General features: G+C 45.3%; 1 protein-coding gene across 1 annotated transcript; it reads left to right on the top strand.

Annotated features, from left to right (window-relative positions):
* Window positions 1-1,701: 1,701 nt before the first annotated feature.
* LOC143989820 (gastrula zinc finger protein XlCGF66.1-like) lies at window positions 1,702-20,845 on the top strand. Its single transcript, XM_077490095.1, has 3 exons — window positions 1,702-1,917; window positions 2,006-2,129; window positions 18,525-20,845. Exons 1-3 carry the CDS (start codon window positions 1,894-1,896, stop codon window positions 19,199-19,201), a joined length of 825 nt encoding a protein of 274 aa, XP_077346221.1. The 5' UTR covers window positions 1,702-1,893; the 3' UTR covers window positions 19,202-20,845.
* The last annotated feature ends 6,467 nt before the right edge of the window (window positions 20,846-27,312 follow it).

Here is a 27,312-nt window from a genome sequence, read left to right as displayed (position 1 = left end):
TTTTGCGTCAAGAGAAAACGCAAAAACTCTTCTATTCTGAATCAGGGGGAATGGAGCAATAGGAGATGCTCTTTCTCAGAGATGGCCTTTTGCCAAGTGCTATGCCTTTCCCCCTCCTGTGCTGTTGCCGGCAGTTCTGAGGAAATTCCAGTTAGAGGACACAACCCTGATCTTTATAGCTCCACACTGCCCAGGAGGCCTGGGTTTTCTATTCTAAAGAAGCTGGCGGTGGAACCGCCTTGGATACTTCCGGTCAGGGAAGACCTACTCTTTTAAGGCCCAATCTGCTGCCCTCAGGTGGAGAGGTGGAGTCTGGCAGCCTGGCAACTGAAGAGGAGATGCTGGGAAACAAGGGGTTCTCCAAAAGAGTTCTAGAAAGGAAGAGACACGTGGGATTTATTTGAAAGTATGTAAAAAATTAAATTCTTGGTGTGCGGAGAGCTCCTTTAATGTTTGTATTCCAGTAGCCGTGCTGGAGTTCCTACAGAGGGGGGGGGGCAGATAAGGGGCTGGCTCTCAGTACTCTTAAAGGACAGGTTTCTGCTTTAAGTGTTTTTCTTGAAGAGCAACTGGCAGCGAATCCTTGGGTTTCCAGGTTCTTTAAAGGTTTAAGTAAACAGAGGCCAGTCAGTTTCCATCCCTTTCCAGTTTGGGATCTATCTTTAGTATTGCAGGCTCTTACAGAGGATCCTTTTGAACCTATCAGTTCTTGTATGGTAAAAATTCTAACCCTCAAGACGTTTTTTTTGGTAGCAATCGCTACCGCGAGAAGGGTTAGTGAGCTAGAAGCCCTCTCAAGGAGGGCGTCTTTCCTTCAGGTTTTTCTGGATCGGATTATTTTTAAAAACCGATCTGGCCTTTTTGCCAAAGGTAGCTTCAAAATTTCATAGAAGTCAGAAAATGAGTTTTCCCACTTTTTGTTCAAATCCTGTGAGGGAACAGGAGCATGTCTTTCACAAGTTAGATGCCAGAAGGTGTGTGTTCAAATACCTGGAGATTACGGAGAAATTCAGGAAGTATGATTAATTTTTGTCTCTTTTTCAGGGGCTAGGAAGGGGTCCAAAGCCTCTAGAAATACTATAGCCAGATAGATAAGGTTGGCAATCTGTCAGGCATACATAGCAAAGGGGGTGGAGGTCCTGGAAGGTATTAGGGCCCATTTCACTAGGGCTATGGCAACGTCACAAGCAGAGTGGGCTGGTGCTACACCCGAGCAGATCTACAGAGCAGCAATGTGGTCAAGTTTTAAGACTTTCGTTAAGCACAGACTGGACTTATTATCTGCCCAGGACCAAGCCTTTGGACGTAAAGTCCTACAAGCCGTAGTCCCACCCTAGGGTAAGTGCACGCTTATCCTCTCAAGTGTGCTGTCCTGAAAGACGAAAGAGGGAAAATTCAAAGTTACTTACCGGTAACATTTTTTCCAGGAGTCTTTCAGGACAGCACCAGTACCCACCCAAAATAAGATCTTACCATTAAGACATGAGAGCATCAGGTATGTGTAATTTTTGATGATATATCCTTATGCCTCCCTAGTCTGGCCGGAGCTGCTCGTGCAAAAGCTGAAGGGCTGGAGGGATAGAGTGTTTTTTATGATCTGGTGGAGGTGGTGTTTCCTGAGAAGGGAGGAGCCAAGGTCTCTCAAGTGTGCTGTCCTAAAAGACTCACGGAAAAAACATTACCGGTAAGTAACTTCGATTTTTTTAAATATATTTACATTTATTATAATGGAGTGGTGAGGAGGATTCTGGGGGTATTGTTTGATTTTACTATCTGTGTTCAAATCTAGAGTATTCCTCCTATGATATCCAGTGATCCTATGCCCATCACATTGCCTCCACCTCCCTGATAGAATAGAGAAATACAAAGAAGATTCTAGAAGTCACCAAGAAGATGACGGAGCTGCTGACAGGAGAGGTGAGGAGAATTCTGGGAATTGTGGGACATTATCCAGTAACAGACAAGGGATGTGTCTGGATGGTGACTGTATCATTGTGTGTGTCAGGTTCCTATAAGATGTCGGGATGTCACTATCTATTTCTCCATGGAGGACTGGGAGTATTTAGAAGGATACAAGGATATCTACAATGATGTCATGATGGATAATCCGCCACCCCTCACATCACCGGGTAAGAGGAGACTTTATTGAAAAGGAGAGAGCAGTACGGAGGGTCCACCTAGAACCCTATCATCTGATAGACACATAGAAACAATGTGTTCAGTCTCAGGAGATAGGAGACAGTGGGTCGGGTCCTCTGCAACTTGTCTCATGTGACTATTTAGACTAGCACTGATTGCCTGACCATTACACTTTAAAATTCATATTGTACATCACATACTCTTGACCCCTGCACTATGTATTCTATGTTGTACATTACATAATTCTGATACCTAATAGTCCTATCTGCTGTATCTTATACAATATGTTGTACATTACATAGTCCTGACTTCTGCTCTCTCCCCTCCCCCCACTGCTATATATATAGACATAATATGAATTCTCTTTTGTTACACCCATTTTCTACCAGCTGGACATTTTATAACCGATGATTTGATTGGAGCATAGACCTTTACATATTGATACAAATGTGATAACATCCTCAAACTTTGGAACCTTAAACAGAAAGTGATAAGGGAGAGTCAATAACCTAATGATGGTGGTCTTCAGAATCAGTCCAGTCTTCATATTGGTTGTTCTCCCCCTTACTCACTCTCAGACCTCTGGTGGGGCTCAGCCCCACTGTTATTCATGACTAAATAATAAAGTGCAGTAATTCTTGTGTTGGGAAGATGGCAATGAGTGATAGAGGGGGAGGGGACACTCGTCCTATAATCCCCTCATCACTGTCACTTCTATATAAGACAGTTCTCATTATCTCCTCACCCTCTGACCTCTGGTGGGGCTCAGCCCCACTGTTATTCATGACTAAATCATGAACTAAATAAGGAAGTGCGGTACTTTTGTGTTGGAAAGATGGCAATGAGTGATAGAGGGGCTAGGAGCACTCATCCTATAATCCCCTCATCTCTGTCACTCCTATAAAAGACAGTTCTTGTAATGTTTCACATGCTTAGTGATATGCCTTTAAATGTTATATATATATTATTATGTCCCTGGTTCCTCCCCTTCCTGTAGCTCAGATTTATCATGTATAGTTCGCTCCAACCTTTGTTCATTCTCCCAGTAATGCATCTCAGCCTCATGTCTCATAGAGTGGATCACATTATGACCTTTTGATCTATCTGATGTTTATTCTTGTAAGATCTTCAGTTTATATAATAAGCTTCACAAGGTCTTCAAGATGTAGTCTGGATTGTTGCTGTCTGTTTGTTTATTCAGCTAAGATTGGGTTATCGATATCTCAACACAACTGTAAGTTACAGAGATCACACTTTCAATGCTTAGATTGGAGAGGCAGAACAGTCAAATGATCATTAGAAAGATCAGTGAAATGTCTTTTATAGGATCCTTTCTATTTCTGGCTAAGCAGTGAGATGTTATATGATCACTGGAAATAGGAGCTAACAGACAGTGAAACCATTACTACACAATCCTGTATGTGTCTGCAAGTAAATCTCAGCATAGCAGTCATCAGCCACAGGACGATATTACTGCTGTGAATGTTCATACAACTGTGCCATACAAACAGTTTATACAATGCCTCTGTATGCATTAGCATATGGATTTTTCTCTATGAAATCTTATAAGAAAGTCAAAGCAAACCTTTCTGTAACTGTAGCCTTGGAAACCTGAACTCAGGCACAGCAAAATCATACATTGCTGCTGGGAGGACTTTACTATTAACCCTCTCACAATGTTTAACCAAATTAATATGCAATCTGGGGAAACTAAGACACAACCATCATCAGAACTCCTACCAGATCAGGAATTAAACCCTGAATCAAACAAAAGAGAAAAACACTTAACAAAACCAAACTTGAAAGTGTAATGCCCCATACAAATGGTCGGACATTCTGACCACAAAATCCGTCAGATTTTTTCTGACGGATTTTGGGCCAAAATTGTCTTGCATACACACAGTCGCACAAAGTTGTCGGAAAATCTGATCGTTCGGAATGAGATAACATCAAACGCATACGTCAGGAGTATAAACTGGCCAGTAGCCAACAGATTTAGTCTGTTAGTTTATTCTGAACATGCGTGGCACTTTGTCCGTCGGAATTGTCTACACACGACCGGAAATGTAAACGATCGGATTTTGTTGTCGGAAAATTTTAGATCCTGCTCTCAATCTTTCTGCGTCGGAAAATCAGATGGAAAAAGTCTGGAGTTCACACATGATCGGAATTTCCAACAACACAGTCCAATCGCACATTTTACGTATAAAAATCTGACCGTGTGTATGGGGCATTCGAAAATCTCAAAGCTGACAAGGAAGAATTGCTGTCTAATTTCAATTACTTATGGTCTAATACTGTTAAATACATGTCTGCTCTCTCACAACAATCGCATGAGCCATTACAACTAGAGGGCGCTATCAAGAAATTGAATGTTGCTTATGAGAGTTATCAAAGACTGTGTTAACTATACCGATCTCCTTAAAGCGGTACAACAGTCAAATGTCATTGGAAGAATTAAAGGCATTTGAGGAGCTCAATCTTGAAAGACATAATTTAGTGGTGCATACAAAGGCAGAACTAAGAATAACATAGCTTCAAAAATCCAGATCTTATCGCTCTCCATCTACTAGACACTCCACAAGATCTTCCTAATCCCTACAATCAAGCTCTGTCAACAACTCAAAAGACTGTGCAGATGCTGAAGCTTCTAAAATTCAGTCAGATTTTGCCCAATAGAAAGCAGAAATCAAAGCTCAAGCTGCACACCAAAAAGCAGAGATGTAAGTTCAAGCTGCGCTCCAGAAAGCAGAGATGGAAGTTCAAGCTGCGCTCCAGAAAGCATAGATGGAAGCTCAAGCTGCGCGCCAGAAAGCAGAGATGGAAGCTCAAGCTGCGCGCCAGAAAGCAGAGATGGAAGCTCAAGCTGCGCGCCAGAAAGCAGAGATGGAAGCTCAAGCTGCATGCCAGAAAGCAGAGATGGAAGCTCAAGCTGCATGCCAGAAAGCAGAGATGGAAGCTCAAACCGCGCGCCAGAAAGCAGAGATGGAAGCTCAAGCTGCGTGCCAGAAAGCAGAGATGGAAGCTCAAGCCGCACGCCAGAAAGCAGAGATGGAAGCTCAAGCCGCACGCCAGAAAGCAGTGATGGAAGCTCAAGCCGCACGCCAGAAAGCAGAGATGGAAGCTCAAGCCGCACGCCAGAAAGCAGAGATGGAAGCTCAAGCTGCATGCCAGAAAGCAGAAATAGAAGTTTTGGAAAAACAATGTGATCAGGCCATGGCAAGGTTAAGGGTCTTAGAACAAGCTGCTAGTTACTAGTGAACACAAAAGAGACAACAGTTGCAGACACTCATTTGTATCTTATTCTTCAGATTCTTCACATATTTCTCCAGAACGTCAACTCCCAATCGCAGCAGTCAAGACACTCAATTGAGGGCTCTGCACCTGCTGTACCTCAAGATGATTTGCCTTTATATCTTCCAGGACATTTGACTGAAGCATCTCAGCAAGCAGCAGACACTGGGATGCATATAATAGACTGTCCACCTTACTCTGGCACTAACAAAGTACCTCCTAGCAAACGCACTACTCCACAGCTGCAAACCAACATATCAATGAACTTTAAGCAAGTTCCAGCATTGAATGCCTTAGCACCAACATATGTTCCCAAGTCACTCAACATCACTGCACCAGCCATCTCAACTAACTCTGTTCCACCTGTAGCCATGCATCTAAAGTCTGAGAACTCAGACATGTCACAGTTTGCTAAATACGTGCTCCTCATAGAGAGCTCACTAAGACAGGCCTCATCAAGTTTTATGACAACCCGTAAAATAACAGAGGCTGGAAATCCACTTTTAAGGCCGCAATGAGTGACCTAGACATCAATGTCACAGAGGAATTAGATCTGCTCATCAGATGGCTAGGTCCCCAGTCTACTGGACACATCAAGAGGCTCAAAGCAGTTTGTATTGATAACCCTGCTGCCGGTCTTTATGCTGCTTGGGACAGACTTGAATATACCTTTGGCAGCCCAGAAACCATTGTAGATGCCTTATTCAAAAGGTTGCAAAGCTTCCCAAAGATCTCTTCTAGAGACAATCTAAAGTTTAAACAACTCAGCGATGTTCTATTAAAACTTCAACTTGCTCAAGTTAACATCAATTTAACTGGTCTCAGTTACCTTGACACCCCTCATGCCATCAACTCTTATTCTCAAGCTACCATATGCATTCAGGAAAAATAGGCTGCGTTTGAATCAAAGCATAAGGAATAACATCATGTTGCCTTTCCTCCATTTAACTACTTCTGTGAGTTCATCAAAAGAATTTGACACTAAGTGACCCAAGTTTCTCCTTTGGTGACCGTAACCCTCTCCAAGACCTATGAGCACACAGACCATAGAGGTCCATTGTAAGTGAAAAGGACTAATGTTCTACCGGCGCCTGCTACAGTTATTGAAAAGACCGACCCAACACAAGAAAATTGAGAACCCAAATTGCCAATGTCCAAAACATAACAAACCACATCCAGCTTCAGGAAGAAAACCCTACAAGAATGTAAGGAACTTTTAAAGAAATTTGGTGTTTGCTACAAATGCTGTGCCTCCACAGAGCACTTTGTAAAGGACTATAAAGCTATCATCAATTGTATAGAGTGTGACAGTGATGACCATGTGCAAGCTCTTCATCAATATACACACAACTCTAAAGCAAGGCAGGGAGTGCACAGATCAAACCTCATCCTCCACTTCAATGTTCTCTAATCTGTGACAAATCCTGTGCAAAGATATGCTTGGTTCATGTATAACCCAAAGGTCAGCCTGAAGAGGCCATAAGACTGTATACTAATCTGGATGATCAGAGCAACAGATCTCTTATAAGAGCTGTTGAAGATAACAGGAGATGCTGTACCTTATATCCTAAGCACTTTGCGCGGCACTACAGAAGTCTTAGGTAGGCGAGCCAGTGGTTTTTTAGTTGCTCCTCTGAATGACAATGTGGAAATATCTTTGCCCGCTATCACTGCAACTAGATTCCAAGCAACAAAGAGGAGATCGCTACTCCTAAAGCTGCCTTTCACCATTAATCACTTGAAGAACATAGCTGACCAAATAGCAGCGCTCAACGAAAGTGCTGCTATCCTGCTGTTACTTGGCCAAGACATCTTAACCACTTCAATACCGGGCACTTAAACACCTTCCTGCCCAGACCAATTTTGAGCTTTCAGCGCTGTCACATTTTGAATGACAATTGCGCGGTCGTGGTACACTGTACCCAAATTAAATTTTTATCATTTTTTTCCCACAAATAGAGCTTTCTTTTGATGGTATTTGATCACCTCTGCGGTTTTTATTTTTTGCTAAACAAATAAAAAAAATAACGAAAATTTTGAAAAAAAAATGTTTTTTTTGTTTCAGTTTCAAAACTTTGTAAATAAGTAAATTTTCTCCTTCACTGATGGGCACTGATGGGGATACACTGATGGGCAATGATAAGGCGGCACTGATGGGCACCGATGAGGTGGCACCAATGAAGTGGCACTGATGAGGTGGCATTGATGGACACTGATATGTGGCACTGATAGGCAGCACTGATGGGCATTGATAGGCGGCACTGATGGGTGGCACTGATGGGTGACACAGATGGGCACTGATAGGTGGCACAAATTGGCACTGATAGCTGGCATGGATGGGCATGTATAGGCGGCACAGGTGGGCATGGGTAGGCGGCACAGGTGGGCATGGGTAGGCGGCACAGGTGGGCATGGATGGGCACTGATAGGCGGCACGGATGGGAACTGATAGGCAGCGTTGTATTATTATACTGTACTAATGGATGCCAATCAGTGCCAAGCAATAATGCATGCCAATTAGTGATGCCCATTGTGGGCACTGATTGGCATCCATTATGGGCACTGATTGGCATCCATTGTGGCACTGACTGGAATCCCTGGTGGTCTAGGGTGGCATACCTTATCCTGGGCATCCCTGGTGGTCTGGTGGCGTCCCTGGTGGTCCAGTGTGGGCATCCTCGGGGGGACTGTGCTGATAATAGATCAGCACAGGCCCCCCCTGTCAGAGGAGTAGCCGATCGGCTCTCCTCTACTCTCGTCTGACAGACGTGAGTGAGGAAAAGCCGATCACCGGCTCTTCCAATTTACACTGTGATCAGCAGTCATTGGACACGGCTGATCACGTGGTAAAGAGTCTCCGTCGGAGATCGTAGTTGCCGGGTGTCAGACTGACACCCCGCAACAACGATCGTCGCGATGCGTGCCCCCAGGGGCGCGCAGCAGCTCATAATCCTGAGGACGTCATATGACGTCCGGTCAGGATTATGAAACCACTTTGCCGCCGTCGTTTTGTAATAGGTCGGGCGGCAAGTGGTTAAGGGTGCGTAAGGTTCGTTATCATATCAATGGTCCACATGATGCACCATATGCTCAGTGTCTGGATCTAGACTGGGTCATCATAGGCAATGTCTGTCGAGACAAAGGCAGAAGGTCTTACTCGGTCTCTTCCTTTAAAACACACATACTGTCAAACGGGCAGAGACTTGTTCTGCACAATGACCACATCAATATAATGTGAAAGAAAGACTATTTGAAAAAGGTGCACAACGGCACATCATACAAGACTATAAGCTCTTAATTTCTGGGATGAGAACATCCACAACACAGTGTTAGAGATAACCACAAAGACAATGAGTTGGCAGCTACCATGGAAGACAAAGAATTCTTGAAAACCATGAGTAAAGAGTTCTACCAAGAGAATTCCAACAGTTGGGTAGCACCTCTACCATTTCACATCTCAAAAAAGAGACTACCAGAGACCATGCAGAATCATGGTTTGTTTCTCTAAAGTGCAGTTTGAACCGGAAGCCTGAGAAGAAAAGGCACTTTGTGGACTTTATGCAGGAGGTGTTTGAGAGAGATCATGCTGAGCCTGCACCTCCTCTTAAGGAAGGAGAAGACTGTTGGTACCTACCATGCTTTGGTATCTATCATTCTTGTGAGCCTGATCAGATTAGGGTGGTCTTCGACTCCAGTGCTCATCATAATGGTGTCTCCCTCAATGACAATATTCTGACTGGGCCTAATATGAACAACAATCTTATAGGAGTTTTACTTTGCTTCAGACAAGAGCCAATTGCTGTTATGGCTGACATTCAGCAAATATTCCACTGTTTCATCTTCCGTGAAAACTGCAGAAACTTCCTCCAGGTTCCAAAGCTACTGAAATAATGATCTAATTGATGAAGTCATAGACTACAGGATGAAGGTACATGTTTTTGGTAAGTCCTCCTGCAGTAGTAATGGACTGAGGAAAATGGCTCGAGGGTGAGAGAGATTTGTATCTGATGCACGACAGTTCATCTAAAGTAATTTCTATGTAGACAATGGACTCAAATCTCTGCCTATGGAAGAAGAAGCTATTGACCTTCTCACTATTACCCAGAACATGCTTGCTACTGCAAACATTAGACTTCACAAAATCATCTCCAACAGTGACAAGGTCATGAGAGTCTTTCCTTCTCATGACATTGCTATCAGTGTCAAGAGATTCCAACTAGGCTCTGACCTTTTCAATTACACAAAGCAGTCTTGGATTGCTTTCACATGTTAAGATACATTCACATTTCAAGCATCGGTCTGTGACAAGCCCTTCACAAAGCGAGGAGTTTTGTCTACAGTGAACAGCATTTATGATCCGTTGGATTTCATAGCACTTCTCACCATTCAGGGTAAGATACTAGGAGGGTAAGATTCAAGGAGAAACAACAAAGGTGGGAATCCTGGAAACGGTCTCTAAAAGACAACTCCAGATACAATGCTGTTATACCTTAGCATCCTTAAATCATGCCACCAGAAGAGAAACCATTGTCTTCTCTGATGTATCCAACAAAACCATTGCTGCCATGGCCTATCTTTGAGCTATGAATCCCAACAGTGAAGTAGGTGTAGGATTTATCATGAGCAAGGCCAAGCTTACACCAAATCTGCACAGACTATTCCAAGGCTTGAAATGGCTGAGCTTATAGAACTTGAAACAGATATTTAAATAGACTGCTTTTGACTTTTATACAGACAACAAAATAGTGCTAGGATATATACACAATCAAATATGGCAGTTTTATGTGTATGTTGGTAACAGAGTGGAACGCATTAGGAAGTTCTCTACGCTTGAACAATGGAACTATGTTCCCACTAACCTCAACCCTGCTAATTGCGACAGTCATGCAGTACCCACCACTGCATTTATGGACACATCATGGCTATCTCCACCAGTACTCTTGATTGATAAACTCATCTTAATTTGTACAAATTCTACCCTTTGAGCTGGTTTATCTGGAATCTGATGAGGAAATCAGAGCTGTTACTGTAAATGCAACACCTGTGAAAGCAAAGTAAGGCTGAGTCCTCCCTGTTTTGAACACTTTTCTAAGTGGTCCTTTGTTGTATGAGCCATTGCACATCTTATTCACATTGCTCATCAATTTGCAAACTGCTCTAGCACTGAAAAGGAGTGTCACAAACGGGACATCTGTAAAGGCCTCTCCACAATTGAGGAGATTTCTCAAGTAGAAAGGGTTCTCATCCAATGTGTCCAACATAAGGTGTATTCACAAGAGATTGTTAACATATCAAAGGAACTCAACCTCTAAGGATAGCCCTCTGTACAAATTAAATCCAATAATTGATCACAAGTTATTTCGAGTTAGTGGTCACATTGGAAGATCTAATTATTTCAGTGGAGAAAAAAATCCCCTCATTATTCTAGGACATCATCACATTATTGCTTTGTTAGACAGTGTACATCAAAGTGATAGAATCAATGGTCTCTTCCTGTTTCATTAATGCATTCATAAGATGTGTTTCTTTGCGAAGACCTGTAAAGTTACTTAGATCTGACTGTGGGACTAATTTTAAAGGAGAAGTAAAGATAGTGAACTTCTTGAATGACAACAAGTGTAAATGGGAAGTCAACCCACCTCATTCCTCTCACATGGGAGGCTCTTGGGAACGCATGATTGGAGTTGTAAGAAAAATCTGTGACTCTATGCTACTGGATCATAAAACTTCCCAGCTTACCCATGAAATCTTAGTCACTCTTGTTTGGCTATAACCAATGCAAGGCCACTGGTCCCTGTGTCCTCAGATCCAGTGTCTCCAGTATTGCTCACTCCAGCCACTCTTATTATCCAAAATATTGGGATAGCCACTATTCCCACAGAGGAAGTTGATCACTATAACGTTTACAAGCATCAATGGAAACAGGTTCAACATTTTTGCTATTGTGTTTTGGAACCGCTGGAAGATGGAGTACCATTCTAAACTTCAAAGTCGCAGTAAATGGCAAACTAGCAAACCCAACCTACAAGTGGGAGACATAGTTCTCTTGAAAGAGACAAATTCTGAATGAATGAATAACTTGTATAGCGTTACATATGCAAACTAAATCGTCTCAAGGCCCTTTTTCCGCCAGTGTCCGTCTGGGTCTTCAGAAGAGATGGGTCTTGAGCTTCTTCCTGAAGGCCAGATGGTTGTCTTCCATCACAACTATTGGCCTATGGGTCTTATTACAGAGACTATGCTAAGTAATGATGGGAAAGTAGAAGGTAAACAATTCAGCCCTGGAAGAATTTACCCCCCCTGACTGGGCCATTTTTCTTTCGATAGGGCACTGCATCGATTTAACTGGCAATTGTGCTGTCATGTGATGTTGAGCTCAAACATAATTGATGTCCTTTTTGTCAAATCGCCTTTCAGGACAACCCCGGAGAGCGTGTAGCTCCACCTTATTCTCAGGAAACGCATGCCCACTTTAAAAACACCTCCTCTTCCCCCATGGCTTCAGTTATTGTGTTTCCTCCATGGGGGAAGCATGTGCCTGGAACCAGGGGGAAGCTACACTCTCTCTGGGGGAGTAAAGGCTTACCTTGCGGTGGTTGTTGTTCTTTGCCCCCCAACAGCATCTCCAGTGGGAGCGGTCCCCTCGAGCTCCTGGTCCTGCCATCCCACGGGAGCAAGGACCCTCAGAGTGCCGGCATCGTGTGCCCGTGGGTCTGCTGGACAGCGCAGGGAGGGCTCCATGTGCTTCTGCTTCTAGCCAGTACTGATGACGTGGCGGCTGGGAAAATTCAAATGGATGGCGGAACTGAAATGACAAGAAGCTGTCTCACTCGGCGGAATGGAGGAGTGCAAGTCAGCAATGGCGGAGACAGGAGCCCCTAGCACCTGTCCAGCCCAGGTATGTAAGGTGCAGCGGCACCCTCTGCTTTACTATTGGGCTATGCTTGTGGTGTTTTTTTGTCTGTTTCCCCCATCTCGGGGGCCTGTCGCTGCAGGTCAGAGGTGACTTCTCTCTAACCTTTGCAGCCTAGTTCAGGGGTCTCACTAGTGGTCTGTTTGGTGGCGGGTCTCTGCACTGCCTTGGTTTTAGCAGCTAGTAGTTAAAACATTTAGTGAGTTTAACCTGTATGTCGTTTCAGGAAAAGTCACTAGGGAAGTCTAAACCAAGCCAGAGGAAATGCCCTTCTTGCAAAAACCCCCTTAGAGACTCGTGGCAGAAGGCAATGTGCAGAGCTTGTGTCAGGGAGTTGGTGGAAGAGGAAACATCTCAGCAGTATAAGGAGTTATTTTACTCGGTTAAGGAACTGACAAACTCATTGAGTTCAGTCAGGTCCATCCTGATACAAAACCCTCCGGACAGACCGAGCCTCAGAACTTGCCACCTAGCCCCAGGGCATCGTCATCCAGACCGGTTGAGACTGAGGACTTCGGAGAGGAAGGGGGTAGTACTCTTATCTCCATCAGGGATTCTGAAGAGGAGGAGGAAGAAGATAGCAGGGGCTCTCGCTATAAGCTATCGCTAGAGGAAGTAGATGACATCCTTAGAGCAATCTACACGACTCTAGAAATCCAGGAGGAAAAAGTACAACTGTCAATTCATGACAAAATGTACCAGAGGTTGGACGAAACAAAACGGAGAGTTTTTCCAGTCCACAGGGTCCTCTCTAATATGGTGAAAAAAGAGTGGAAGGACCCAGAAAGACCCTTTTTTCTCCAAGGCTCTCAAGAGAAGGTTTCCCTTTGAGGATAGGGATTCTGAGGTGTGGAACAAAATACCCAGAGTCGATGCAGCTTTCTCGCAGGTATCTAGGCGAACGGATCTAGCCTTTGAGGATATGGGGGTCCTAAAAGACCCAATGGATAAAAAAGCTGACTCCATCCTCAAAGCCAGGGATGCAGCGTCAGTCAGTCTGAAGCGGGTCATGGCTGCTACGGTAGTGGCCAGGAACCTGGAATGCTGGGTGGAGAAACTGAAGAGCCATGTAGAAGTGGGGATGCCCTGCAAGGATCTCTTAAAGTCTTTCCCACTAATTCTAAATGCAGTCAAATATATGGCAGATGCATCAGCAGAGTCAGTCAAGCTAGCTGCCAGGTCCTCGGCTCTTGTGAATTCAGCCAGGAGGGCAATTTGGCTGAAAACATGGTCTGGGGACACAAACCCTACAAGGTCAAATTGTGTGGTCTGCCTTTTTCAGGTGACTTGCTCTTCGGCCCGATCTAGAGTCAGTGCTGATAAAAAGAAGGCTTTTCCAGCCAAGAAAAAGCAAGTTACCAAAAATAATTTTTGTGCTCTTCAACAGTCCCATAAAAAGACCAGGTCCATAAGAGCCAGTGGGATTCACAGAGAGGTAGAGGTAGGGGTGAAGTTCTCTTTAGATCTCCCCCAGAGCAGACCTCCAAGAGCAAGTGACCATCTCTCCCCAGTGGGGGGGGAGACTGTCAGCTTTTTGCGAACAGTGGGACAGGCTGTCTCCAAATTTGTTTGTGAAAAGCGTAGTCGATCGGGGGGTACAGGTTGGAGTTTTCAGAACCACCCTCGAGCAGGTTCTATGTAACGGCTCTGCCGAGGGATAGGGAGAAGGCCTTTGCAATGAAGCTCTTATTACAGGAGCTGATACAGCAAGAGGTTCTAATCCAAGTCCCAGTAAATCAGCAGGGCAGGGGTTTTTCCTCCCATGTCTTTCTGGTGAGGAAACCCTCAGGGAAGTACCGTCTGATCCTGAGCTTGAAAGTTCTGAACAGATCTATACGGTACAAACATTTCAGGATGGATAAAAAATTTTCCATCACAAAAGTGTTGACCCCAAACTGTTTTATGGCATCCCTGGATCTTCATATACCTATTCATCCGGCATCACAGCAGTTCCTGCGCCTGGCATTGAATTTGGGGAGCTCGGTGTGGCACCTCCAATTCAGGGCTCTGCCATTCGGACTTTCGTCCTCTCCCAGAGTTTTTACAAAGATTATGGCAGAGGCTCTGGAGCCCCTGAAATTAAAGGGGATTTCAGTCGTCCCTTATCTGGACGACCTTTTGTTTTTTGCGGACTCCAGGGAGCAGGTCCTAGTCAATCTCCAGACATCCCAGTCTCACCTCGAGGTCCTGGGGTGGCTTCTGAATCTGGAGAAGTCAAACCTGGTCCCCTCACAGGAGATGAAATTTTTGGGGTATACGATAGACTCGGTTCTCCAAAAAGTGTTCCTCCCGCTGGAGAAGCAGTAAAAGTTGCAGCTAGCTGTAAAGCGGATACAGGGCAACCAGGCAGTCTCGGTCAGGACGGCTATGGCAGTTCTGGGTCTGCTTACGGCAGCAATCCCGCCCAATGAAATGGGCCAGGTTCCATTCCAGACCCCTTCAGAGAGAGATTCTGTCAAGCTGGTCCTATCAGGATCCTCTAGAGAAGCAGTTAAGGATCTCGTCAAGGACGAAAAGGGCTCTCTGGTGGTGGAGAGACCAAGCAAATCTCTCAAGAGGTCTGGCATGGACTTTTCCCATGGACAAGCGACTGACAACAGACGCAAGTGCCTGGGGATGGGAAGCCCACCTGGATGGTCAAACATTTCAAGGGGTCTGGTCCAAGCAGGAAGCCCAAAGATCATCCAACTGGAGGGAGTTGAAGGCGATCTTTCTGGGGTTAGTGGCCTTTCAGCAGATGTTGAGAGGTCACCATGTCCAGGTGTTATCAGACAACGGCGGTAACCTACATAATGAAACAGGGGGGAACCAGGAGCAGGAGCTTGATGGAGTTTGCCAATTTGTTGTTAGCCTGGGCAGAGCAGAACACGGCCTCGCTATCGGCAGTGCATCTGAAGGGTTCCCAGAACTTGTTTGCAGACCTCCTAAGCAGACAGAAATTGTTAGAGGCAGAATGGAGCCTGAATCAGGATCATGTTCCTGATGATTTCCGAGGCTTGGGGGTTCAACAGATAGACCTTTTTGCCAGCCAGCAGAACTCAAAGGTGGACAGATTCTTATCACTTCACCGAGGAGACGCAGCAGTAGGGCTGGATGCGTTTGTCCACTCCTGGCACTACCAGCTGTGCTAAGCTTTTCCCCCTTTCCTCTAATTCCACTAGTTCTGAGGAAGTTCAGAGAAAAAAAGGATGGACTTAATACTAGTCGTTCCTTTTTGGCCAAAAAGACCATGGTTTGCGGGACTTCGAAACCTAGCCTCGAAGCCTCCATGGAGGTTACCACCCAGAAAAGATCTGTTATCCCAGGGGTCAGTAAATCATCCAGAAGTGGAACTTCTACAGCTAACCACCTGGTTTCTGAGGATGACCTCTTAAAAGCGAAAGGGCTCTCGGATAAAGTGGTAAAGACCCTGCTATCCAGCAGGAAAGCAGTCACTCAGGCAATTTACATGAAGGTCTGGAAGAAGTACAACTCCTGGTGTAGGTCCAGAGAGCTCAAAGTCAAGAGCACAGTGTCCGTCCTGGAGTTTCTCCATGAAGGAATGGAGAAGGGACTAGCAGCCAGCACCCTGAAGACTCAGGTGGTGGCCTTATCAGTTTTCTTTGAAAAGATTTTATCAAAAAAGACTTCAATTTCTAGATTTTTTTTTAGGGCTCTCGCTCGAAGTAGACCAGTAGCCCTCAAAGACTTTCCCAATTGGGATTTGTCAACCGTTTCCAGTGTCTCTCGGGAGCACCGTTTGAACCCTTACAAGAAGCCTCTTTACAGAAGGTGGTTCTGAAAATGATCTTTTTAGTGGCCATCACCTCATCTAGGAGGATCAGCGAGCTGCAAGCTTTAGCTATTACAGAACCCTTCCTTAGAGTCTATCCGGACAGAGTAGTGCTGAGGACGGATCCAGCTTTCCTACCTAAAGTATCCTCAGCCTTTCATCGATCGCAGGAGATAGTGTTGCCTACCTTTTCTGCAACCCCAGCTAATGCGGGAGAGGAAGTTTTCCACACACTGGATGTGAGAAGATGCTTACTCCAGTTTTTGAAAATGACTAAAAAGACTTTAGAAGATCAAACTCCCTTTTTGTGATATTTTCAGGATCACGTAAGGGGGAGAAAGCGTCTAAGAGTACGCTGGGTAGGTGTCTTAAGCTGGCTATAGCAGAAGCCTATAAAGCGATAGGAGAAATGCCCCCCTCAGGTATTGCCGCTCACTGTACTAGATCTACGGCAGTGTCCTGGGCTGAAAGGGCCGGTGCGACGCCTGAAAAGATCTGCAATGCTGCCACTTGGTCCAGTTATTCGACATTTCTCCGGCACTACCGGTTAGATCTACTGTCTGCGGCAGATCAGGCCTTCAGCAGGAAGGTACTACAGGCAGTAGTCCCACCCTAGGGTAAGTTTCTCGGTTATCCTCTCCGGGGTTGTCCTGAAAGGCGATTTGAGAAAAACATGAGTTAGACTCACTGGTGACGGTATTTCTAAGAGTCTTTCAGGACAACCGTTACTTCCCTCCCTAGGTTATGCTTAGTAAATGTATTAAGTTCTACCATGGTGGTGTGGTTTCTGTGCTTTGTTTTCCAGTGTTGGGAGGCCACAATAACTGAAGCCATGAGGGAAGAGGAGATGTTTTTAAAGTGGGCATATGTTTCCTGAGAAAAAGGTGGGTCTACCGGGGTTGTCCTGAAAGGCTCTTGGAAATACCGTCACCGGTAAGTCTTAAAGCTGCTTTCACACTGGGGCAGGAGCGGCGTCGGCGGTAAAGCGCCGCTATTTTTAGCGGCGCTTTACCATCGTTTTAGCGGCGGTCTGCGGGTGCTAGCGGGGTGGTTTTAACCCCCGCTAGCGGCCGAAAAAGGGTTAAAACCGCCCGCAAAGCGCCGCTGCAGCGGCGCTTTGCCGGCGGTATTGCCGCGCTGTCCCATTGGCTTTCACACTGGAGTGAAAGGGGCCGTTTTTTTTCAGGCGCTACACAGGCGCTATTTTTAGCGCTGTAACGCCTGAAAACCGCCCCAGTGTGAAAGGGGCCTAACTCAGTTTTTTTTCCCACAAATAGAGCTTTCTTTTGGTGGTATTTGATCTCCTCTGCGTTTTTTTTTTTTTTTTTGCACTATAAACAAAAAGAGTGACAATTTTGAAAAAAAACACACTATTTGTTACTTTTTGCTATAATAAATATCCTGATTTAAAAAAAAAAAATTTTTCCTCAGTTTAGGCTGATATTTATTCTTCTTCATATTTTTGGAAAAAAAAACCCCACAAAAAGCGTATATTGGTCTGCGCAAAAGTTATAGCGCCTACAAAATGGGTTATTGATTTATGGCATTTTTATTTATTTATTTTTTACTAGTAATGGTGGTGATCTGCAATTTTTATTGTGACTGCGACATTGTGGTGAACACATCAAACACTTTTGACACCTTTTTTGAAACCAATGACAGTTATACAGCGATCAGTGCTATAAATAGCCACTGATTACTGTGTAAATAACACTAGGGGCGATTAAGGAGTTAAATGTGTTTCCTGACTGTGTGTTCTAACTGTGGGGGGGATGGGACTGACTAGGGGAGGAGACAATCAGTGTTCCTATATACTAGGAACACATGATCTGTCTCCTCTCCCCTGACAGGACGTGCATCTGTGTGTTTACACACAAAGATCCAGGTTCCTGCTCTGTCACGAGCAATTGCGTGTGCCCGGCGGACATCGTGGCAACTGGGCACATGCATCAGTTCCTTGGTGACGTCAAGTCGGCGGGAAGCCAAGGACATCATATGACGCTCACTCAGGATGAGAGAGCCACCTTGCGGACGTCATATGATGATACGTGGGATGGGAAGTGGTTAAACATCACAAGATCTTCAAGGTGTCATCTGTATTGAGTCACTGTCAGCTGAATAAACAAAGATTGCTTTACCGATATCTCAACACAACTGTAATTTACAGAGATAACACTTTCAATGCTTAAATTAGAGAGACAGAACACTCATTGTTTCCTCACTCTCTGACTAAGGTCCATGAATAAAGAAATGATCTGGTAGGAGATCAGAGGACCCATTTACTAGTTACCTTGAGGGGGGAATTGTAAGATCCTCAGAGACAAAGCTGCCTGATGTGGGCGGAGTCCTGGTTTAGGGGAACCAATCAGCTGATGTCTAGTAATAATCTTTGTATTTCTATTTTAGTAGATGGACGGGAGATGAGGAAAACCTCAGAGGATTGTCTCACTTTGTCTCCAGACTGTAAAGTAGAAGATGAGGACATCACACAGTATAGTCCAGGAGAAAACCCGACTACCTCAAATGTCCATCCGGCACCACACAGTGTAGATGGACCATCGTATTCCTCTTATCCTGAGGAACCTCAGACTGTGAGGGACGGGGCCGTCCTTCCAACAGAGAAGAGGTTTTCCTGTACTGAGTGCGGGAAGTGTTTTCATTCTGAATCCAAACTTAATGTGCATAAAAGAGCTCACACAGCAGAGAAGCCACATTCCTGTCCTGAGTGCGGGAAATGTTTCCGTTTTAAATCTCAACTTAATGTGCATAAAAGTTCTCACACGGGGGAGAAGCCGTATTCCTGTCCTGAGTGTGGGAAATGTTTTTCACAGAATTCCCATCTTTACAGACATCAGAGATCTCACACAGGGGAGAAGCCGTATTCCTGTCCTGAGTGCGGGAAATGTTTTTCACAGAAGTCCCATCTTTACAGACATCAGAGATCTCACACGGGAAGAAGCCGTATTCCTGTCCTGAGTGCGGGAAATGTTTTTCACGGAAGTCCTATCTTCACAAACATGAGAGATCTCACACAGGGGAGAAGCCGTATTCCTGTCCTGAGTGAGGGAAATGTTTCTCACTGAAGTCCTGTCTTCCTGTACATCAGGGACCCCACACAACCCTCGAAGTGTATTAGTGCCTTGAGTACGGGAAATGTCTTCTATATGAATGTTGCTGGACATCACAGCTCTCATGTGGGGAAGAAGCACACCCTGATATACAACTCAGATATTCTCCATGGCCGATCTTCATTATATAAGAGACAGTTCCAGGGGTGTGGACATTCTTTTAAAAACGACTCGTCCAAGGGACCAAATCGGGGTCTCATCTATTTGTCTCTTATGACAATCTCCTTGTCCTGATAAAATAAAAGATAATTTTAACCAAAACCGTATATAAATCTGAGGTGCTTTTAGGAATGTCGGGGTAATTTTTAACTTGGGTGCTCAGTACAAGCGCATGCTGAGCAGACAAATCACGCTCCGGTGTCCGCTCTGTTAAAGGAAAAGTTCACCTTTTATAAAAAAATAATAAATTCACATTTTCTGCAGGTAAACATTTTTTAATTTACAATATTATTTTTCTTTAGGAGCCTGGAAAGCATTGCAGCCATGATGTGGTGATGGCTGGTGCTATGCAGGACTCCTGCAGACTGTCCATGTAATCTGTCTGCCTGTACATTATACGGGAAGGCAGTTACAGTGACAGGAAGAACCAATCATCTACCAGAGAGCTCACAAGCCGACATCGGCAAAGGACAGAACTCTGTGAATGAATGGCACGGCCGCGCTCTTTTCATAAAGTGACAGCCGGTACGGGGAACTTCTCCCCGCACTGCTGTCACACAGAGGACTCGGATCACTGAGCCACTGCAGGAACAGGAACATGTAACATCTTCCCGAAGGTGAACGTTTCCTTTAACTCTTTCACTGCCAGAGCCGTTTTTGTGTTTTTTGACCACATATGAAAAATAATTTTAGGCCTGAAGATTATATAAAACCCCCAAAACATTATATATTGTTTGAAAGCAGACACCCTGGAGAATAAAATGGCAGTAGTGCCATATTTTTATGTCACATGATATTACTGAAAAAGTCTAGGAAGCACAATTGTTTTTGTAAAAAAACACACTTATCTTAATCTTAGGGGGCAGAAAAATACAATAAATTAACCATTTTATTTTTTTTACAATATAAAAGCCGAGGGTTGCACCGAGTAAATAGATACCCAACATGTCAAACTTTAAATTTGTTTGCGCCTGTGAAATGGTGACTAACTTCATTTTATGTGCTTGGGTGTAACTTTTATTTTGTACAAGTAAAAAAAATGTTTTTTTTTTCATGCACATGTCTATTATAACTCATGACCAGCTGACTGTGTAAACTACTTTAACCCCGCCATTTATCGCCGTCTCCTTGCTATGTCCCCCAAGTGTTGTGTAAGTGGCACAGATGATAATTTATGATGTTATAAAATTATGAGATTGCTATGTGTTTACATTCTGTATGCTTTTTTGTTTTTTTTAGTTAGGCTGATTTTCTTTGCTGACAAGGCATAAAAGGTCCTGAAGAAGCTTATTGATGTGAAACGCATCGACTTCTTGGACAATTCGGCAAAGCTAAATGAGTCATTATGAATCTATATGGCCTAATGTTTTATGGATTTGTTCCCATGTGGTTTTAACACATAATTTTACTATTTGTAATAAAGATTTATATTTTATGTTATTTCTGTGTTTGCCCTTTTTTGTACCAATGAAGTCCGACATACAAGGTTCTTTTTTGAAATGATATATACAGTATATTGGATGTGGTACATTAATAGTAGCCAAATCCTCTGTTTTTATATATAAAAAAAAAAAAGAATAATAATTTTAATGTGACCGGTATTCACCCAACTGTGATGAATATTGGATGTATTTTATTTCATACACTGATTTCCTTGGCTCCATCTAGTGGCCATAATGCAGTATTGTGATATTTTTTAACTGATGGAGGTATGTCATGAAAAATACCCCATTATGGTCACTAGATGGAGCTGACCATCATAGGAAATCACTTTGCTACATTATGGACAGAATTTGAATGAATGCTTGTCAAGTAGACCCCCTTAGTTTTCTTCATCAGACATGTCTTCATACAGATAACTGAGATCATCCTCATACACTGGTGAGTACAGAACACACTGAAGGGTAGTGATGGCCGAACGGTTCATCCGGCGGTCGTTGCGCAGCGAATTTCGGCTTTTCGCGGTCCGCCCGATCGGCAGACTATTGCCGCCGTTCGCCCGGTGGACTTCTGTGTTTACTGTGTAAAAGAACTTTGACCTGATGACAAATCCATCATGGGGTACAGGACAGCCAATTGAGACATTACAGCACATGGACACTTAGACATTCCCCCTAACTTATAAATAGACCCGATCCGGCGGCCATTTTACATTCTTTCTTCTGTCACTATAGGGAGAGGTTGCTGTGTGGAGCAGGGAGAGATTGCAGTGACCCAAATCGCTAGCTATTTGGTACACAAAAGTTATTTTCAGGACTGGTATAGGTGTTAGGTGTAGTTCAGAATATAGGTTTGAGGCACTGCTGTGCTACTGATTGTTGCAGCAGCCTGAGTGTCTTTTGTCAGTTTAGAGAAAGGGACAGGACGCTGTGTGCTGCAGGGACAGTCAGTTTAGTCATTAGCTGTTACTATTAGGTCCACAAAAGTGCTATTCCAGTTATTGTTCCAGCAGCCTCTGTTTTGTCAGTTTATATAGGGACAGGCAGGAAGCTGTGTGTGAGGCAGTGAGGGTCAGTTTAATCAGTAGCTGTTACTATATTAGGTCCACAAAGGTTCTTTTCAGGACTGGTATGGTAATAGGCTTGTACACGTATAATATTCTTCCAAATATAGAAAGAATATTATACTTGACTGCTGCCCTTCTGCTGCACTCTGCTAATCAGTCACAACCTACTTGGTCCACAAAGGTCCTTATAAGGACTGGTAACTTGGTCTAGGGTGCTACAGTACATAGGGTTGAGTGAGGTACAGTCTGCTATTCCGTAAGGACTGGTATAGGTCCACAATCATAGGGTTGAGGTGCACTACTGCTGACCGCTGCCCTATACTGCAGCAGTCCTTCATCAGTGTAGGGACTGAGAGTTTTGTCACAGGGTCATCTAAAAAATGACAGGCAGAGGAAGAGGCAGGCCCTTCCACAGGGGTGGTAGGGGTAGGGCAGGAGCAACAGGCTTGAGCCAAAGTGGGAAGTTGCAGAAGGTGGGTTCAATTACTTTAAAGGACGCACCAGACTTGGTTGAGTGGCTCACTCAGCCTTACTCTTCTGCACCTTCCTCATCCTCTCGATCTGCACCCTCTTCTTCACTCTCTGCTATGTGCACCCCCAAAGACACTACCACCACCACCACCACATACCTTCCTCTTGAGTCACAGGAATTATTTTCCAATCCATATCAAGACATTTCTGATTCGCAGCCACTCTTGGTATTGGATCAGGAAGAGGAGGTAGCAACAACCGCTACTCAGCAGTCTGACGACAGTACCCAGATCAGCCCAAGGAGGAGGTTGGTCCCCGGTGTTGCTGCCTACTCCGAGATCTCTACTTATAGCGGTGGGGAAGGTGACGTTGATGATGACGTGTCTAGTGATGTCACATGGGTGCCCACAAGAGAGGAAGAGGAGGGGAGTTCAGAGGGAGATATGGACCAGCAGATAGGGAGGAGAAGCAGAAATAACTTACATTGCACAGGAGGGACAAAGCAGACTGCAAATGTATCAGGAGCGAGTCATCGACCATGTACGGTCACATCTGGCGCTCCCAGGGCACCGACACATGGCTCCGCAGTGTGGGCTTTTTTTAACGTGTCTGCAATCTTTGCAGTCAACGCATTAGTCATGGTAAGCCCAACACTCACCTAGGGACGACCGCCTTAAGAAGGCACATGAGCAGCCATCACCGAGCCCAGTGGGAGCAACGGAACACACAAAGCCACACTCCAGGCTCTCACAGTCCAGCCTCGTCTTCTCCTTCTCCTCTCTCCTCACAATTGTCCTCCACTCCACCTTCCATCATGCCAAGCTCACGTTTTTCTGCAAAAAGGCAGGCTTCCGTGGGCCTAATGTTCGAGCGTAAAAAAATGATGACGCCGGATAACCCTCTTGCCCAACAGTTGATGGCTGGCTTGTCCGAACTCATGGCCCACCAACTACTGCCATATAAACTGGTGGACTCGGAGGCCTTTCGAAAATTTGTGGCCATTGGAACACCACAATGGAAGGTCCCAGGAAGGAAGTATTTCTCAAAGAAGGGCATCCCAGAGCTATACAGCCATGTTCAGCGGCAAGTGAATGTATCTCTGGCACACAGTGCCGGTGCCAAGATACATCTGACCACAGACACGTGGTCTAGCAAACACGGGCAGGGAAGGTATATCACTATTACTGCCCACTGGGTGAACCTTCTGATGGCCGTCAAGCATGTAACCCGTGGCACCCATGTAGATTTGGTTTTACCGCCATGGATTGCATGCAGGCCTGGCTCTTCTTCTCCTCCTCCTCCTCCTACTCCATCCTCCTCCCTCTCCTCCTCGGCTGACTCCTCCGCCAGGTGAGACGTTGCCATGCCGTGCTGCGTCTGTTGTGCCTGGAAGCCAAGAGCCACATTGGCCCGGCACTCCTTTCAGCTTTGTGTTCACAGGCAGATCAGTGGCTAACACCGCTCAATTTGACAGTTGGTAAAGTGGTGTGTGACAACGGTGCCAATCTGCTTAGCGCATTGAAACAGGGCAAAATCACGCATGTGCCATGCATGGCACACGTCTTAAACTTGGTTGTGCAGCGATTCGTTGTCAAATACCCTGGGGTCCAGGACAACTTGCGGCAGGCAAGGAAAATCTCGGCCCATTTCAGAAGATCTTACACGGCCATGGCTCGCCTTGCTGACATTCAGCGGCGACACAATCTGTTGGTCAGACGTCTTATTTGCGATTGCCCGACGCGATGGAACTCAACCTTTTATATGCTTGATAGGCTGCTCCAGCAGAAACGTGCAGTTAACGTCTACCTGTATGAACTCTGCTGCAGAACAGGTTCTGGGGAGCTGGGGGGTTTTTCGCCACGCCAGTGGCTGCTCATGCGAGACGCATGCAGACTTCTGCGGCCATTTGAGGAGATCACCAAACTGGCCAGTCGCAGCCATGGTGCCATCAGTGACATGGTACCTTATGCCTTCTTTATGGAGCGTGCATTGCGTCGTGTCATTGATCAAGCTGTGGAGGAGCAGGAGCGGGAAGATGAGGAAGTTGCAATGCTGGATGAATTCCCAGGGGGGGCTACTCTATCTGAAACAAGTCAACAACAGGAGTCTGAAGAGGAGTCAGAGGAGGATGGTGCCGGGGCCGATGAGGAGGAAAGAAGAGCATGCTTTAAACCTTTCTGGGATCCCTGTTGTGCGTGGATGGGGAGAGGAGAATGAAGAGGACGACATTATCCTGGATGATGAGCAGGAGCCAGGCCACCACACCGCTTCCAGTTTAGTGCAAATGGGGGCCTTCATGCTCCAGTGTTTTAATAGGGACCCCCGTATAAAAAGCATAAGGGTCAAGGACCAGTACTGGGTGGCAACGTACTTAGACCCCGGGTACAAACACAAAATGACAGAAATGTTACCGCCGTCACAGAGGGCTGGCAGAATGGAGCACTTCCAGGCCTTGCTTCGAGAAATGCTGCATTCTGCCTTTGCGTGCGCTGGCAGAGGAGCAATTCCCACTCCCAGAGGAGTTGCGGGTACCAATCCAACAGCGCCTGCAAGAAGAGGCCGGTTTGAAGATGTGTTGGTGACTTCGGATATGAGGTCATTCTTTCAGCCGACCCATCGACAGGTGTCATCCGGATCCAGCATCAGGGAACGCCTAGACCGTCAGGTGTCCGACTACATTGGGTTAAAGGCCGATGTGGACGCTCTGAGGAGTGATGAACCCCTGGACTACTGGGTGGGCAGGCTTGACCTCTGGCCAGAGCTTGCCCAATTTGCAATCGAACTGTTGGCTTGCCCCTCATCCAGTGTCCTGTCCGAAAGGACGTTCAGCGCAGCAGGGGGGATCATGACCGATAAGCATACTCGCCTAGCTCACGACAGTGTTAACTACCTCACATTTCTAAAAATGAATGAGGCATGGATCTCGGAGGAATTTAACACATGTGACCAGTAGACCATGTATATGTCTATAAACAATTTTTTTCATCGAGCACAGAGACCTTCTTTCTTCATTTGGCTCACTTCCTTGTCCAAAAAAAGCACACCGTACTATATGCCCGTACCCTCCTCTTTGAAGAGGTTGAGCGGTGTCATATTTCTACTGGGGCTGCTTATTATGAGGGGCTCCCACCATCCCTGTGCTGTGCTGAAATCCTCCTGGGGCTGTACCTCTGCTGTGCATATTATGAGGGGCTCCCACCATCCCTGTGCTATGCTCATTATGAGGGGCTCCCACCATCCCTGTGCTATGCTTATTATGAGGGGCTCCCACCATCCCTGTGCTGACATCCTCCTGGGGCTGCTTATTATGAGGGGCTCCCACCATCCCTGTGCTATGCTCATTATAAGGGGCTCCCACCATCCCTGTGCTATGCTCATTATGAGGGGCTCCCACCATCCCTGTGCTATGCTCCTTATGAGGGGCTCCCACCATCCCTGTGCTATGCTCATTATGAGGGGCTCCCACCATCCCTGTGCTATGCTGACTTCCTCCTGGGGCTGCTTACGGTGCAGGTGTCAGTGCTGTATATCACAGTGCTGATGTCAGTACTCTCTATCACGGTGCTGCTGTCAGTGCTGTATATCATGGTGCTGGTGTTAGTGCTTTATGTCACGCTGCTGATGTCAGTGCTCTCTATCATGGTGCTGTTGTCAGATGACTCTATCACGGTGCAGGTGTCATTGCTGTTTGTCATGCTGCTGATGTCAGTGCTCTCTATCACGGTGCTGCTGTTAGTGCTGTATTTCATGGTGCTGGTGTTAGTGCTTTATGTCACGCTGCTGATGTCAGTGCTCTCTATCACAGTGCTGGTGTTAGTGCTTTATGTCACGCTGCTGATGTCAGTGCTCTCTATCACGGTGCTGGTGTCAGATGACTCTATCACGGTGCAGGTGTCATTGCTGTATGTCACGCTGCTGGTGATCATCTCCTGCACCCTCTTCTTTGCCTACCCTGACCTTCCCTCTCCTCCATTGCCTTCATGCGCTCCACAGTCCTGAATTGTCAGAACAATTTCACATATAAAAAAAGAATGCTTGTAGTTGTCGATCCCAGATTCACCTCATACATGTGTTATGTCATTGGCCATGTGGTGGGACTATGTTTGCACAGCAATTAATTATTTTGTGGCTGAAAATTTGACCTGTAGGTTTGCAAAGTTCGCCTCCAATTGAAGTCAATGGGGCCCGCTGCAAACGTTACGGTTCGCAAACTATCGGCCGCGTGCGCGAAACGTCCCGTCGGAAGTTCGTCCATCACTAATTATAAATATAAAATATTAATTTAAAGAGATAAACACCAAACACATGTGAGACACCTGGTGGTTGAAGGTGCTATTACCTTAAAATCACGAGGCTCCTGGGAAAGGTAATCATTACGTTTTGCCTGCCAATGAGGAGGGAACACATACCTTTTGGGCAGAACTTAGTATAATGCTATGATCTTACTGTTTAGGAGTATATTTAAGAAGCACAAAAGATGGTCATAGGAGGAAGCTTAGGGACCCACCCTGAGAAGGGACACTGGGAGAGGCACATACTCGCAGACAGACTGACACTCATGCACCATGCATGAATACATATTTTCACATTCATAAAGATTCCTGTTCCTTGGAACAATCCAGACTAGTAGCCATTTTGGAATGGGTAAATATGCCATGTTGGTTATATCTTGTATGTTCTCTCAAGTATTGATGTATTGAATATTCTTTTTTTTTTTTAACAATCAGGAGTGCTTTATTAAATATACATATAATACAAAATCTGCATACAAGGCATACTGTAACATCGTACCAAGGTCAGCAAAACAATCATAGTGAACACTGAGGATCTGTGAGCCAAAGGATAGCTATAACAATGATAAAACCCTCTTGGGGGGGGAAAAGGGGGTGGAGGCAAGACAGCCGACAGCAGAAAAAGAAAAGAAGAAAGG

The sequence above is a fragment of the Lithobates pipiens genome, unplaced genomic scaffold (genome assembly GCF_037356315.1).
Source record: "Lithobates pipiens isolate NorthernLeopardFrog02 unplaced genomic scaffold, aLitPip1_a1.2 Scaffold_18, whole genome shotgun sequence".
Lineage (NCBI taxonomy): Eukaryota > Metazoa > Chordata > Amphibia > Anura > Ranidae > Lithobates > Lithobates pipiens.
The sequence above is the reverse complement of the archived record's forward strand: the minus strand, read 5'-3'. Positions and strand labels throughout refer to the sequence as shown.

Excerpts from the sequence above, each read along its gene's own strand:
- LOC143989820 (XM_077490095.1), top strand. The coding sequence starts at position 1,894 with ATGACGGAGCTGCTGACAGGAGAG. Across the intron at positions 1,918-2,005 it reads CGGAGCTGCTGACAGGAGAG|GTTCCTATAAGATGTCGGGA; the intron begins GTGAGGAGAATT and ends TGTGTGTGTCAG. Across the intron at positions 2,130-18,524 it reads GCCACCCCTCACATCACCGG|TAGATGGACGGGAGATGAGG; the intron begins GTAAGAGGAGAC and ends TTTCTATTTTAG.